This window comes from Colius striatus, chromosome 1 (genome assembly GCF_028858725.1).
Source record: "Colius striatus isolate bColStr4 chromosome 1, bColStr4.1.hap1, whole genome shotgun sequence".
NCBI lineage: Eukaryota > Metazoa > Chordata > Aves > Coliiformes > Coliidae > Colius > Colius striatus.
This window is the reverse complement of record NC_084759.1, coordinates 135463752-135478075: the sequence shown is the minus strand read 5'-3', so window position 1 is coordinate 135478075 and position 14324 is coordinate 135463752. Positions and strand designations below refer to the sequence as shown.

The 14324-nt window shown below is 40.0% G+C and overlaps 1 protein-coding gene across 2 annotated transcripts in view; it reads left to right on the top strand.

Annotated features, from left to right (window-relative positions):
• The first annotated feature begins 386 nt into the window (after window positions 1-386).
• IRAG2 (inositol 1,4,5-triphosphate receptor associated 2) overlaps window positions 387-14324 on the top strand; it is a 36171-nt gene continuing 22233 nt past the window's right edge. Inside the window, exons 1-15 of one of the 2 annotated variants that reach the window (XM_062008880.1) lie at window positions 387-990; window positions 1605-1715; window positions 2424-2604; window positions 2824-2885; window positions 2965-3043; window positions 3994-4152; window positions 5313-5430; window positions 6639-6689; window positions 7437-7514; window positions 7922-7978; window positions 10027-10086; window positions 10193-10257; window positions 10340-10439; window positions 12026-12139; window positions 12475-12576. In XM_062008880.1, the coding sequence (XP_061864864.1) occupies window positions 408-990; window positions 1605-1715; window positions 2424-2604; window positions 2824-2885; window positions 2965-3043; window positions 3994-4152; window positions 5313-5430; window positions 6639-6689; window positions 7437-7514; window positions 7922-7978; window positions 10027-10086; window positions 10193-10257; window positions 10340-10439; window positions 12026-12139; window positions 12475-12576 (1920 nt within the window). In that variant the 5' untranslated portion in view covers window positions 387-407. Of the gene's footprint in view, window positions 991-1604; window positions 1716-2423; window positions 2605-2823; window positions 2886-2964; window positions 3044-3993; window positions 4153-5312; window positions 5431-6638; window positions 6690-7436; window positions 7515-7921; window positions 7979-10026; window positions 10087-10192; window positions 10258-10339; window positions 10440-12025; window positions 12167-12474; window positions 12577-14324 lie in introns of both variants that reach the window. The other variant, XM_062008870.1, reaches the window with a different exon arrangement.

Here is a 14324-nt window from a genome sequence, read left to right as displayed (position 1 = left end):
ACACTTTTTACGCCAAAAAAAAAAAAACCACCAAAAAAAACCAAAACCAAAAGTCAACTCAAGGAATCCTCAGTAAAATTCAATTTGGGATAAATTGTTCTGCGCGGCAGTGCTTCGTCCTTCCTTTAATCTGAAAAGATAGCTGCTAGGCTGCAGGGAGTTCAGGATTATTTTTTGTTTCCTCTCCGCTCCCTGATGTAGTTATTGTGTTTAAGAATAAACAGTGAGATTTCTGAAAGTATTTCCTCTGGCATGTGGACCAAAGTTTTTGAATCCCCTTGGTACCAAAACTCTAAGTTGCTTGTTGAACGGAAAAACTGCTGCAAAGAACAAGTGTATGTTGATCCTGCTGACTCATATATTGCTGCTGTTCTTTCCAGGTACTGTGCAAGAGAGGGGAATTTATAATGTCTTCAGAACATGGAGCTACCAAACGGCATCATAACCCAGTGAATAGTATATGCAGAAAGATCAAATCTATCCAAATGATGGACCAAGTCTCTAACTCTGCTTTTCAGATACCAAAATTTCAGTCCCGCAACTTTGACCACCCACAGTGCAACACCAAAAAAGATCTAGAAGAAATACTGAAGAAAAGAATTTTTAGAAGTAACAATAGTACTACTACGTCCTTAATCAGTCTCAGCAGTGACAATGTTTTCTCTGCAGACTTGCCATTGTCGCCTTGCCTTGGGCGCCTCTCTGACGTCTCTTCTGCGAATGATACCTATTCAGTCATTAAAAGCGAAGAGAGATCCGGCAACTTGTCGATGCATGTATGCCCCACAGAGAACTGTTCTTCATCTTACCTCATATGCAGAGAGGCCAACAACCAGAAGAAACTGCATGCTTTATCAAATATAGAATCTAAAGATTTGCCTCATGAACAGAAGTACCTTACATCAACTCCAAATTTATGTTTCTTTACATCTGATAAAAAGTCAGAAAGTGCTGTGATCCAATCTCCTGTGTCAAAGAGATTATCTTTTGGTACATTTTTTTTTGTTTCTTTTTCTCTTTTTTGTGGTGGCTTTTTGGTTCTGTTTTGTTGGGGTGGGATTTTTCTTGTTTTGGTTTTTTGTTGGGTTTTGGGTTTTTTGTGTTTTGGTGTGTTGTATTTTTTTTTTTTCCTTAAAGGATTGTTTTCTTAAGAACTTGATCTGTCTGTGGTGATTCCTCTGCAACGTATCTGGAGAGGGAAGGAAAAAATAGCTAGCTGCTTAAAATGTTCTGATTTTACTTTTACTTCATGCAAGAGAATAGCTGGCCTTGCCAAACACGCATGTCTGAAGTAGATGTATAAACCAGGTCTCAACTTGGAGACTCCAACTAAGACTAGTTGTTGGTGTTATTTGGCACTAAAAGTGCTGGTTTTATTGGCAGTGGTGGAGATCTGTTTGGTTGGTTTGGGTTTTTAATAACTTTTTATTAAAAAAAAAAAAACCAAAACAAAACAGCCCTAAGCAAAGTATCCTTCAAGCTGTGGTATGCTATGTGGATGCTGTGCTTGGAATAGCACAAGCTATTCCACAATAGTTAGAAGCTGTAGCGCATGACAGTTACTATGACCAAATAAAGATGGGCAATAAACTTCCTCTTCATAGGATGGAAGCAGTTCCTGCGTTACAAAGCTGACAGCATGGCGAATGTGAGCTGGATCTGTGAACAAGACCTACTGACCAGTATCTTCTGTGCATGTGATACAGACCATACAGGTTTACCAGTGGCTCTTCCTTACTCTGTTTTATTCTCCCCTCAACAAATTTTCAAGGCTGAGATTTTATTACAATTCCTGTGTCACGTCAGTCTAAGCATATCACAGTCTGGCTGGCTCCCTTAGCTACATGGCTGTTTGTGTGGCAGACGTAGAATAAATGTCTGTGCCTCTTTTGTGTGATGCCTGCCTCTTCCCTTCTCCTTCCCCTTCCACCTATTGATGATCTTTGCTGTACTTTAGTGAAGTAGTGGAGAGTTGTGCTTCAACAAGCCATCAACCTCATTGGAGATGACTGTTTGTTTCTTTTAGGCTTTTACCTATTAGAAAAGAGAACTTTGGGAACATCCTCTGAATTCTGCCTGAAACATGACTAAAAGTGGTCGATAATGGAATCCATTTAGCAGAGTAAGATCATGTCAGTCACAGGATTTGTCCAACTTGATAAGAGATCCGGAACTGATAACATAGCAAATGTGTCACTTCTTAAACTGAACTTTTGCCCTTCTGTCTTAGAAAAATTGAACAAAAGCTCCTAACTATTCCTTTGCAGGTAGCCTTAGGTCTGCAGGGATCAGTTGTTTGTCTACAGTTTTCAAAGGCAATTGAATAAATGTTAGTGCAGCCCAGTAACATGCCTTTTTACAGCTCTTTACAATGGCCTACAAGACTTCAGAGTCTGGCACGTCAAGACCTGTATCTATTTTAGGAAAAGTAGCAGTTTCCAAGATAGCTGATTGCCTGAGACAAACAATTAGTTGGGAATCAGAAGACAGTGGTCTTGAAGAACTATGCAACATGCTTGACCCAGAGCAGAAAGATGTCTCCGTGGATCTGGAAACTTATCATGCCATTATGAAGGAGTGGATCGAAGACTATAAAAAAAAATGGTAATAGCATTATGTCAATCTATCTCATAAAGGCTTTGATGAAGACAGGAGAGTAGAAAGTTCTTTTGTGGCTTGTGATTCTGTAGTCTGGAACAAAGATGATATCGGGACATTGTGACATCAACATGGATTTTGACTGAAAGCTTTTAGATGTTATAAAGTTGGTAAGCAATCCAGTGTCGTAGTGATCTTGTGACTCTTGATGCTTCCTTGTTTCAGGGAGGAACCGGCAGCAAGCATGGAAGGTCTAGAACTGAAAGTGCCTCAAAACACGCCTGAAGGTGCAGACCATTTTATTCTGTTTTTATTCAGGAAAACTCCAATTTCTTACTCTAAAACAGAAAACCTTACCTGTTTCAGAGAAAGAGACACATGTCTGGATGAATATTACGTCAGGAAGCTTAGAAGCCTTTGGGGGTGACGTGTCTAAAGGAGACATGTAAGTCCATTTAAGCAACTCTTTCTCAAACTCTAGTGCTCTCAACTTTGAATTACTTGAAAGCAACTCACAAGACCACTGTTTCAGCAATCTTGGCAGAATTTCTAATGCTGACCTCAATCTGCACTAGTTCTTGATACTATCATGATCTTCCTCACAACTTTTGCACAAACTTTAAAGACACACCAATATCTTTTTCCTGCTGGTTATTTTGTGTCCATTTCCTTTCTTAATTCGCTGTCATTAGACTTTTGCCACGGGGTTTTGTTTCTGTTTTTACTTTTTAAACTGATTCCTTTCCTTCACAAAGTTATTAGGTGTGTGGCAATAGTATCACCTGAAGATGTGGTCCTTGCTTTTGGGTTTTTGAGTTTTTTATTTTTTCTTAGTCACAGCTCTGACTTGGATTCTGTTTAATAGGAAAGCACTTAAACACTGGAAGTTTCAAAGAGAAGTTTTGCATTTTCTATGTAGTCAAAAAAACCTTATGCCCCTCTTTCTGATGCTTCCCTGTCATTTCTCAGGATTTCAAAAGGGCAATCCATGTTCAAGTTGCAGTTGGAAACCTGAGGAGAGATGGATTAGGGGAAAAGAGAGGATTCAGAAATTGTGGAGTTAATAAAGGAAGTATTAGTAGTGGCCTAAGGGGTGATCAGGAAAAGCTTAAGATACTGTCCTACAGACATACAGATGTGGCACTTGTGTGGTGGCATAGTGCAATTGCAGGGAGCATAAAAATCCCTAAGTAATTAAAACAGCTCCTGGTGTCCATAGAACTAGAGAATTGATTTGAAGATCATCTCTGTGCAGAGCAAAGACACTGTACACTGCAGTCTTAACAATCCTCTGTGGGCTCAACTCTTGCCTCCTTGAGTGCAACATCAGGACACAAATCTAAATATAAATCAAAACACATTTCTTAATCTTTTCTGGTTTTGTTATTGGAACAGGGAGACTTCTGACTTGATAACCTGTATTGCGGACCTGCAGTACAACAATCAGAAGCTTCAGGAGGAGAACAACAAGCTGAAGCTCACCCTGGAAGCTGTGGATGAGACCAACACCAAGACACTGGCAGATAACGAGCATCTGCTTCAACAAATAAAAAGGTAGAACCCTGATGACACCAGTGTTATGGCCCTTGGCAGATCTGTCTTCTTCCATGTGGTTCAGTCTTGCTTTATACTCATAAATGTTTCGTGACAGCAGCTTTCTTGGTTTTCATGTAGTATCTGTGAGGCTTAACTCCTTCACCTGATTATTCTGCTCTGTACCTCCTGGTCCTTACCATATTAGTCATCTTACAGCCCAGCTCTTGCAGCATAAGGTGCTGTGGGTGCACGAAGGCAAAATCTTAGAGTAAAACAAAATCAAACGAAAAACAGTGGTTTTTGGATGTGTGGCTTATGGTTTTAGGGCTTTTTTTTTTAATAAAGCTTAATATTACCAAGAGAGTAGTCAAGCACTAGAAGATTTCTAGTCCTACACCCCTACGCCACTCACTCGCTGCCAAGCAGAGGGAAAATTAGCTCATAAGCTCTTCAAGGGACTAGAAAAATATATCTTAAAGTGAGCTTTCTCACCAGTTTAGTATTACTGCAGCTTAGAGACCTATCTAATACTATAATTTTACAGTGAGTTCATAATCCTCGTGTGGCCTAATTAATTCAAATTTGATATGGTTATGTTTCTGTGGAAATTAAGGGAAGAGTCCTGGAATGTAGCTATCATGGGATATGTGCCCTCATATTTTGACCTCATGCTTTGGAGTGCTCTGTAGCCTAGAGCTATCCAGGAAAAGAGCCTTGCCCTGTGGGTTAAATATACATGGTTTAGAATATCAGGTCAGGATAAGAAAATGATGTTGAGTTTATCCTTGAAAACTGAACACTAATGGTTTCCATAACTACTGACAATGAAGTATTGTGAAGATGAGTTTCTGTGCTCAGGTAACCTGATATATTTGACTGTAACAAGCTAGGTTTTTAGGTGGTTGCAAACACAAGTGTGCTATCTTGGATGTTATGTTTGCCCAGGGTTTCATCATTTACTAAGAGCGGCAGTGAGTAATACATACAGGGTAAATCTGTGAACCTCTACTTACTGGGCAAAAATGCTGGACTTAATCTTGATTGTTGTTCTTCTATCTGTGCCAAAGAATAAATCTCTTGTGGCTTCTAAAAATACCTTTTCTTGGTATTTCAAGCCTATTTAATGTCCAATGGTAACTTGCTGAAGTTTCTCTGGATTTACTTCTCCCCAAACACAGCATCCAGCATTCTGTGCTGAAAGCCAAATCACTGGAAGAAGAACTAGAAGAAGCAAAAAGCAACCTGAACCTGTCGGAAGAGAAGAGACAGCAGATTCTCTGCCAAAATAAACAGCTAGTAGGTGCTTTTGTTTCTTAGTTGTGTTGTACAGCATTTTGTACCCTGCTGTAACAAGTGTGACCGCTCAGACTAAAAATCAGTAGTATGACCTTCTCTGTACCAGGAGGTACTGAGACGTTTTGAGGATGTTTGAAGTGTGATTCTTTAGTGTTACCACAACATTGTGAAGTTTTTGCATGGAAGTTTCTTTAAGCTATTGTCAGTTACAATTAAGAATACCATTTAAAGGAACAATTTGATGTGTATTTATGCTTAAAGGCAGCAATTGTTATGCTGCCATAACTGAGCTGTAACTGTTCTGCTATTGGTGTTGTCCTGACAAAAATTCACGTGATTTTCCGGAACCAGCCGGGACAGGAAACTAGGTTCAGATGCCCACACAAAAGGGCCATTTTGGAAAACAATTCTAGATTATTGTCAACGTCCATAGGGGCTGGCAGTTATGACAAAGGCCTGTCAGAAACTTGTCCATTCTGGCTGACTGATGGAAGCCAAGCAGTGCACACACGTTGGTGTGTCTCAAACAGCACGAGTTGCCTACATGAGATCATCTGAATGGCACCCCAGGTGTCTGAGAGGCAAAGTCTGTCAGAGGCAGAAAACAGATGGGTAATGAGGCTGATGTGGCTGTGGATTTAGCAGGTGCTGCCAGACACCAGAGCGCAGGCTCTCCAGAGAACATATGTTTGTGTTGCTGCCATGCATGTTGCTCACACTACAGTGGCAGTGCTGTGTCTGGCTGTGTGGGCATTTCTGTAAATTGGTGGTCCTTTAGTTTAGTTCCCCATGCAGTGAAGACCCAGAGTGAAATGTGTCTTCCTTCATGGCTGATATTAAAAAAAGTGTAGTGTGGCACATATGCTTAATGCAAACTTAGAAAGCACAACTAGACTGGCTCACGCTGGCCTTAAATACCTCCCTCCTGTCATCTAGTGGTCCAAGTTTTACTCTGATTCGAAATGCCTGCATCGAACGCTTCAGTTAGGGTTCATGAGCTGGATCAGTCTCAGCACTCACCTTTTTGTCCTCCTTTCTGAAGCAAAGGTTGTGCATTGCCACTGCTGCTTATTGGGATCTAGATATTTTCGTGGTCTGTTGTTTCTTTGGCTTAGCTTGGCTTTGAATGTTGAACTTGATGTGCTAAAAACTGATTTTTTTTTTTTCTTCTCTCTCTCTTTTTTAAATTTTTTTATAAACCCGATCAGGAAAAAGAAAATCGGTCTCTCATCGTCAAAATTGCTTCTCTCCAGGAAGAGGTAAAATAAATAATGGAAATACATGTTTGTGTTTAGCTAAAAGCTCATCATGAAGAAACTAAATGTCAGGCTTTGAATTCTGATGTGCTAATTTAGGTTTTCAAAATATCTTGCGTTTTACAAGGGTGACTTGGGGGTTCCGCTCACAGCTGGATCCATTGACTTTGGCCAAGGACCTATAGGAGGCTTTAGGGAATGTACTGCTAATGAAGGTGTACCTCTGGGCTACTTTATTTCATTAAGTTGCTATTAGGTGACAAAATGTTTAATACTTGTTTACAGCCTGTGTTTTAGACTATTTAGGATGAAATAGAGAAACAGGTTAAATCATACGAAGAAGCACCTCATGGATTCAGGACTCTATTACCTAACAACATGGCAGTAATCGTTCTCTGCACGTTTACCATGCTCAAGATTAGTCTTTCCAAACAGCTGTTAAACTCCATGTTTCCAAATAAAATTCTCATGCTACAGGCCTTAAAAACTTTTCTTTAGATTTGCAGGTGTAGTAGCGCCTATAAATTACATTTCAAGGTTTTCTCTTTTAACAGTGCACTGGAGAAAACAGGGGAGGAAACAGCAGAAACAGTTTCAATGGGGCATGCACATACAATGTGTGTGCATAAATGCTGGTAGTGCTTTAGAGTAGGCAGCATGTAGGGGGTGGAGATGTCATCTTGCCTGGTTTCTTCAAGGAAAAGCTGTCAATCCATTCAGCTGTGCCGAAATACTCTGTATCTTGTTCAGGATATTAGGAGTAGCATGGACACCGATGGACTTGAAAAGAAGATTTTGGAGCTGTCTGAAAACGTAGCAGAACTTCAAGTAAGTGTTTCAGCTCTAGGAGGAATAAAAAGTCAGCCTCTACTTTACTTGGATCTAGTGATGGGAATATCTGCTTCTGGAAGACAGATGTCTCTGAACCTGTCTGTATTAAAGAACCACAGTGCAATCGCAGCTTGGACAATGTGACAAGCTTTACTAAGAAAGTTGCTTCTGGAGGGTGTAAACTAGACTAATTAAACAAACCCCATTTTCATCCTTTCCAGTAAGTTAATTGGATGTGAGGTTGGACATTCAAAACACATTATCAGGTATCCAAAGGAGGAATCCCTTTTTTTCTAAGCAAAGAGTGCTGGTACCCTTTTCCTCTTCCAAGTAGGAGACAGGAATAGACTTGTGTTATAGTACATACTGGTGACTGGAATGATATTTGACTTTTTGTTCTTTAGATGCAGGCACATATCTATGAGAACACCATGGTAAAGAAAGAGGCAAGTTTGATCCAGGTTAGTTGCTTTACTTTGTTACTGTCTTGACTGAAAATACGGACTACGAGATGATTTGTGAAAAGATGATGCTTCACTGTGGTGCTTTTATTTCTACTGTTCTCACACTACAGGACCTGATCCTATAAATGGCTTAAAGTAGGCGAGGTTTGCTTTAGGACCTGGTTATGAGTCAGCATGATTAAAGGTTTCAGGATTCTGCCTTTTATTTTAAAAAAAAATTAAAACCACACTATATTAAAACAAAATAAATTTGCAAACTTCAGAAAAATATACAGAAACTTTTAATGGCTGCTTCCTTCAACAGTGGGCAAAAGACTACCTGCAGAAGATCCTTTCTTCACCTTCACGTCTTTGACACAAAATTGAACAACCAGTGCAACTAGAAATAGTTATGCAGAACCCACTGCAAAAGCAAATTTCTTCTTTCTCATTACTGAGGTGTAATTATCTAGGCTTTGCTGAGGAAACGTTTCTGATGGTGTTTTTAAACTCTTGTTTTGTATTATAAAACAGAGACGTAAGACTACACAAGGGTATTGACATTGTCTGGATTCATGACCTATGCAAATAGGTTCTAGACTAATTGAGTTTTTATTCAGAGGAACATGTTCTAAATCTGCTCATTAAATATTTGACTATGAGTCTGTCTGCAAAAAAAGGAGTGCAGCTGAATTCAAATAGTGACAAGAGAATCTAATTTCAATGTGATGTAGCTAGGGGGCTTTAATAGGTGGTTTGGGGTTTTTACAAGAAGCAGTTAAAGGGCACAGATTAACTAGCTTAAACCCAAACCAACCTGCAGCTTCCACTTTCTTCTCCTTTAATGATACAACGCTTATGTGGTCTCTTGTAGTATCTTTTTATTTTGAAAAAGCATTTTTATTCCATTGACTAAACATGAATACTGAAAGCAGACTGCTAGATTGCACGTTCTTGTAGATAAAGGTGACTGATTTGTATAATCTTGAAGAAATTGGCGTGGAAAACTGACTTTGCTTGTTAACAAGCCTTTGGGAGAAGAAAAAACCTCTCTCATAGTTCTTTATCCAAAGATAGATTGGATAAGATTGATGGTAGCTGAAAATTATTATGGCAACTTTTTTAGGCCTGCAGAAGGTACATGAAGATAGAGTAACAATTTTAATTTTCTTTTTAAGGAAAAAAACCTTTCTCACCATCCTTCAGTTGTCTCTGCTGAGGCTGGAAACCTGACTCTATAACCTCACTTTTAGTGCTTTACTTTATGTATGTTTCATCTCTTTAAAAAACTTCAGTTATTTTTAGAGAGAAAGAGTAGGAAAAAGTCATAAAAGGGATGAGAGGATCAGAGTTCCCACCTGAAGTTCCGGTTTCCTCTAAGAAAGGCTCTGTTTGTCTGTGCAGCCTGTTGTGACAGTGTAATGTGACTGAATCACAGAAGCCCATTGCTAGTCTGTGATGCTAAGAAAGCTAATACTTCTGCTAACCCCTCAGTCTTACCACAAAGGTTGGTACGTTTCCTATCAGCCCTTCCATTAGGTGGTGTTTAATCTGCAGAGCCTTGCACTCTGTGCCTTTAGTCGTGAAACTTAGAGCAGTCTCTGAACACTGCAACTTGTTTTAAGGGTCAGCTGGGACTAAAACTCATTCTAGGCATACTATAGTCCAGGTTTTTCAGCCAAAACCAGAGTGCCTCTATCTAGCTTTATCTACTAGTGCTGGTACAGTACAGAAACCAGGTAAGTCATAATTTTAGACACAGTACCTAGAAAGAGTTTTTCTGTCTCTTAATTTAAGGAGTTGCATAGAAAAGGCCTTACGAGTGCTCTCTGTTAGCCAGTATGTAAGGCAGTTGACTGTGTTCTTTTATATTTGCAATTGTCTTTAGGTTAAGTAATCAAGTTGCTGCTCAGACCTAAGTTGTACAGCTTACTGCTGTGACGTAGGATAGGGAACAGTGTTATTTTGGTTACAAAGTATCATAATACCTGTATTACAAATGCACTTCAACGCGCCAGTTGTCAGGTTCTGTATCTTAAAGGTTCTTTTCTCGACGATCTCTGCAGAAGGAGCAGGACATCAAAGAATTGAAGTTAACCATTGCAGAATATTCCTCAATAATAGAGGTACAGGACTGAGTTTAGTTTTTTACTCTAAGCAGAAAGCATTAATATCCTGTGCGGATTCTGCACGACAAACTAACATTCTGACCACATCTGATGTATGTTTTAGACTCTGCGGGCAGAAAAAAATAAGCTACTGGAGAACATGCACTACATGCAGCAAGAGCTGATCTCGTGAGTATTGTGAACAAGTCCCAAAAAATGCAGTTCATCAAAAATAAAAAAGGGCTGATATGTTTTTTTCTGTTTCTTTTAGAAATGAGTTGAGTTTCCCATTGCTGTGTAAATTTACCAGTAATGTCCCTGAAGGCATGAATTCGCTGCACTGTGAACTGGAACTTGCTCAGTCTTCTGAGGTATGAATCAAATGTTTATTGAATCTCATTCCAGTTGTCTTGCATGAGTAAAGGAATAACAAAGCTCACTTACTGCAGATCCTTGGTCACTCTGGAACTCAAAGCCATTAATGCCAGCACACAAGCATATACTGTGAAGATTACAATACTCTTCCAAGTATGTTGGAGAACGTCCAAAGAAAAGCAAGCAAAACACTCAAATGTAAAAAAAGAGACCTACAAAGTAAATCTATCATGCGTTTAGCTGGCAGAAGAACAGACTGATAGAAGATAGGAGTTTTCAAATATATAAGGACTATTATGCCAATAGTAGAAGAAAGAGTGACCTCTGTGTGGACATAAACAATGATTTTTTCAGTTTCAAGTGATGAGAATTCTTTTTCCTTGAAGTTTAATATAGTGAAAAAGAGAATGATGCTTTAGAGTAGGCATCCTGACAAGCTTTTAGAGCTTGTAGAACTTTGAAATTTATTCTTTAGAAACTCAGATTCTGTAGATACCATTCCCTTGTCCCTCAGCAACTACAATGGAGATTGATCTTTAGAAAGTCCTGTCCCTTTCTTCCCCTTCTTTCTCCTCCTCTCATGAGGTCTTTGGATAATGACTTTAAGGACAACAGGAGAGGTGTGCTTCTGAGTCTGACATAGCCTGCAAAAATCTTAGAACTGCAGTGAAGCCTGTTGGTTTGGAGTTTTAGTGTCTTCCATGTCCTCTGCAGAACAGGTGGTTTGGTGACTCTTGGGAACGACTTCTTTTTTATTAGACATACTTCACACAACACTGGAAGTGTGGTCTCTAATTTACTGTTGTCAGCTTTTCAGCACTCTAATGGAGAACTACTGGGGGGAAAAACTGTTTACGTTATGGTTTTGGTTCAGATTTCTATCTGGACTATCTGTGCCCATTTCCCTAAAGACAATTCCATGAAGTCCCATCCTTCCTTACTGTCCTATGTTTCCTTCAGATGTAAGCTGTACAGCAGAGATGATGATAAATATATGCTATTGCAGTGATGTATTGATTTATAGCATTGTAAGACTTCACTGTGCTGCTACTTGCTTTTGTATGTGTGGTGCATTTGCAAAGAGTTTGGATTTTGCAGCTGAAAACATCTACTAACAGACTAAAAGTACAGGCCTAGAAATGAGGTATATTTGGCTAGGCAGCTCTGTTTGAAAAATAATGTGTTCTCTGCTACTACAGCTCCCTACAGCCACAGTGAATCGTCATGTTTAACTCTCAAATGAGACCAAATTCCAACAAATCACCTGTAAAGTAAGTAAGGGCTCTGCTTATTCAGAAGAGACCTTACCAAGTGATGAAGAAAGATAACTAATTATTTACTTCCTCTTGCCTACTCTTGATGTGAACATTTGCATTGGATCACTCAGAAGCTTGGCTGGCTTTTCTTAAATCCCCATGACATGATGGTTTTGAAAAGCTTTTACAAATTTCAAGTTTCAGTAGCTCTGACCTTCTGGTAAATACGATGCAGGGATACTTCAGAAAAGTCTAAATGTCACCGATGCTGGTTTGTAATAAGGAGATGTCAAAATAAACTAGCTGGCTCTTCTCTCTCTTCAAAGATAACCAAGACCGAGTGGACATCCCTGGATGAAACATTGGACCGTGAAGTGCTGATTTTACTTCAGGGACCTGAGCATGTGGGAGAAAAATTTAAGGCTGTCATGCAAAACCTGGTCAGTGGCAGAGCTTACTTGAATAAAGTTGGGATCTTCTATCAGCCTTTTAATTAGGATTTCTCCAGGCACCGATAATCGGATCATATTTATTCTTTTTGAAAAAATAAGAATAGCTTATTGAGGGGTGAGAGCAGATGGGCAAATATACTATAACAACATTACTTGACATCTACTGTAACTTATGAGCTGAGTAATTCTAGACAGTGTTCTGTCAGACTAGTACTGGAAGTGCTAGAGTTTGGGGTGTTTTGTTTTTTTTAAAGGAAAGAGGTGGTTGTTTTATTTTGAGGTATTTGGTTTTGTTTTTTGTGGGACTTGTTCTTGTTTTTCAGCAAGAGGAAGTCTCTGAAGCAAAGGAGCTTGTCATTACTTATTTACAATGGGTAAAAGATACGGATGGGAACATGCAAAAGGCTTGGGAAAGAAAACTTATGGTAAGTAACTGTTCTCTGAAGCTTTTTTATGAAGTAGTGAGGATTTCACAAAACTCAAGGTGAGTTATCGTACAGCTTCAAGTTTTATAAACTAATTGCTTGACCATAGCAGTCCATTTAAGAGTCAGGGGGTTGTATAGAGAGAAACATCTTGTGTGGATTTTTTGAGGAGGAAGGGGATGATTAGTTTTCACTGAAAATGCTGTACCTTTCATGACTTCTCTTTGCAAGATCTCACTTGTCTAAAGCTATCCTTGCAAGAAATGGTAGGTGAAGCAAATCAATTTGAAGAGGAAAAAGAGGTCTGATGACAACCTTATATTGTGTGAAATATGAAGCTTTTCTGCCTGCTGCATGTTTCTGTGTACCAAGAGCCCGCATTTTTCCTTGTGTTCTGAATGTGACTGGTAGTAGATGCTAAAGAGATTAGCTTCATAACTGATTTTCTAAATCAAAAGCTTCAGAGGGTTTGCTCCCTTCTAAAAGGCAAAGCGTTCTCTTTTGCTAGACGTGCTCCACAGGAAAAGTTTCTGCAGAAATATATTTTACAACTTAATCATGCATGATCCAGCTCTAGTGCTGAAAAATGTTGTAGCTTGCCCTCTTCATCTTTCCTGGGCAGGTGGGAGCAATGATTGGAACCAAGCAATCCTGCAGTCAGCATTGGTTAGTTTATTGCCAAACAGGACTCCTAGGTCTCTCTCTGCAGAGCTGCTCTCCAGCAGGTTAATCCCCAGCCTGTACTGGTGCATGGAGTTGTTCCTTCCCAGGTGCAGGACTCTGCACTTGCTTTTGTTGAACCTCATGAGGTCGAAGCTGGTCTCTCAAGATGGTTGAGATCCTGCTGAATGGCAGCACAGCCTTCTGGGGAATCGGCCAGTCCTCCTAGTTTGGTGTCATCAGCGAACTTGCTGAGGGTACACTCTGTCCCCACATCCAGATCGTTGACAAAGATGTTGAACAAGACTGGTCCCAGAACTGATCCCTGTGGAACTCCACTGGCCACAGACCTCCAACTCGATTCTGTGCCATTGATCACCACCCTCTGGGCTCTGTCATTCAGCCAGCTCTTGATCCACCTCACTGTTACCTCATCCAATCCACATCGCCTGAGCTTTCTGATGAGGATGTTATGGGAGACAGTGTCAAAAGCCTTGCTGGAGAAAAATAGATGACATCTGCTGCTCTCCCCTCATCTAGCCAGCCAGTTATGCACTCATAGAAGGCTATCAGGTTGGTCAAACAGGATTTCCCCTTGGTGAATCCATGTTGACTCCCCCTGATAACCACCTTCTTCGTATGTTTAGTGACTACTTTCAGAATGAGTTCTGCCATCACCTTTCCAGGGATGGAGGTGAGGCTGACCAGCATGTAGTTTCCAGGGTCATCCTTCTTGCCCTTTTTGAAGACTGGCGTGACACTGGCCTTTCTCCAGTCCTTGGGCACCTCGCCTGTCTTCCGTGATTGTTCAAAAATGACTCAGAGCATCATCAACTGCATCAGCCAGCTCCCTCAGCACTCTTGGAGGCATCTCCTCAGGACCCATTGACTTATGATATGAAACATAGTTGTTGTTGCTGTATCTGGGCATCTTGAGGTGGAGTTTTTGTGGGGGTAAGTTGTAAAGGTTCTGTCCTGCTCTCTGTGATCTCATAAATACTTGCTAATGACATGTTTCCTTTACAAGAGATAAGGAGAAAGAGGGCTATCTGTGTACCCTAGATATGCCCAGAAAGAAAGACTGAGTG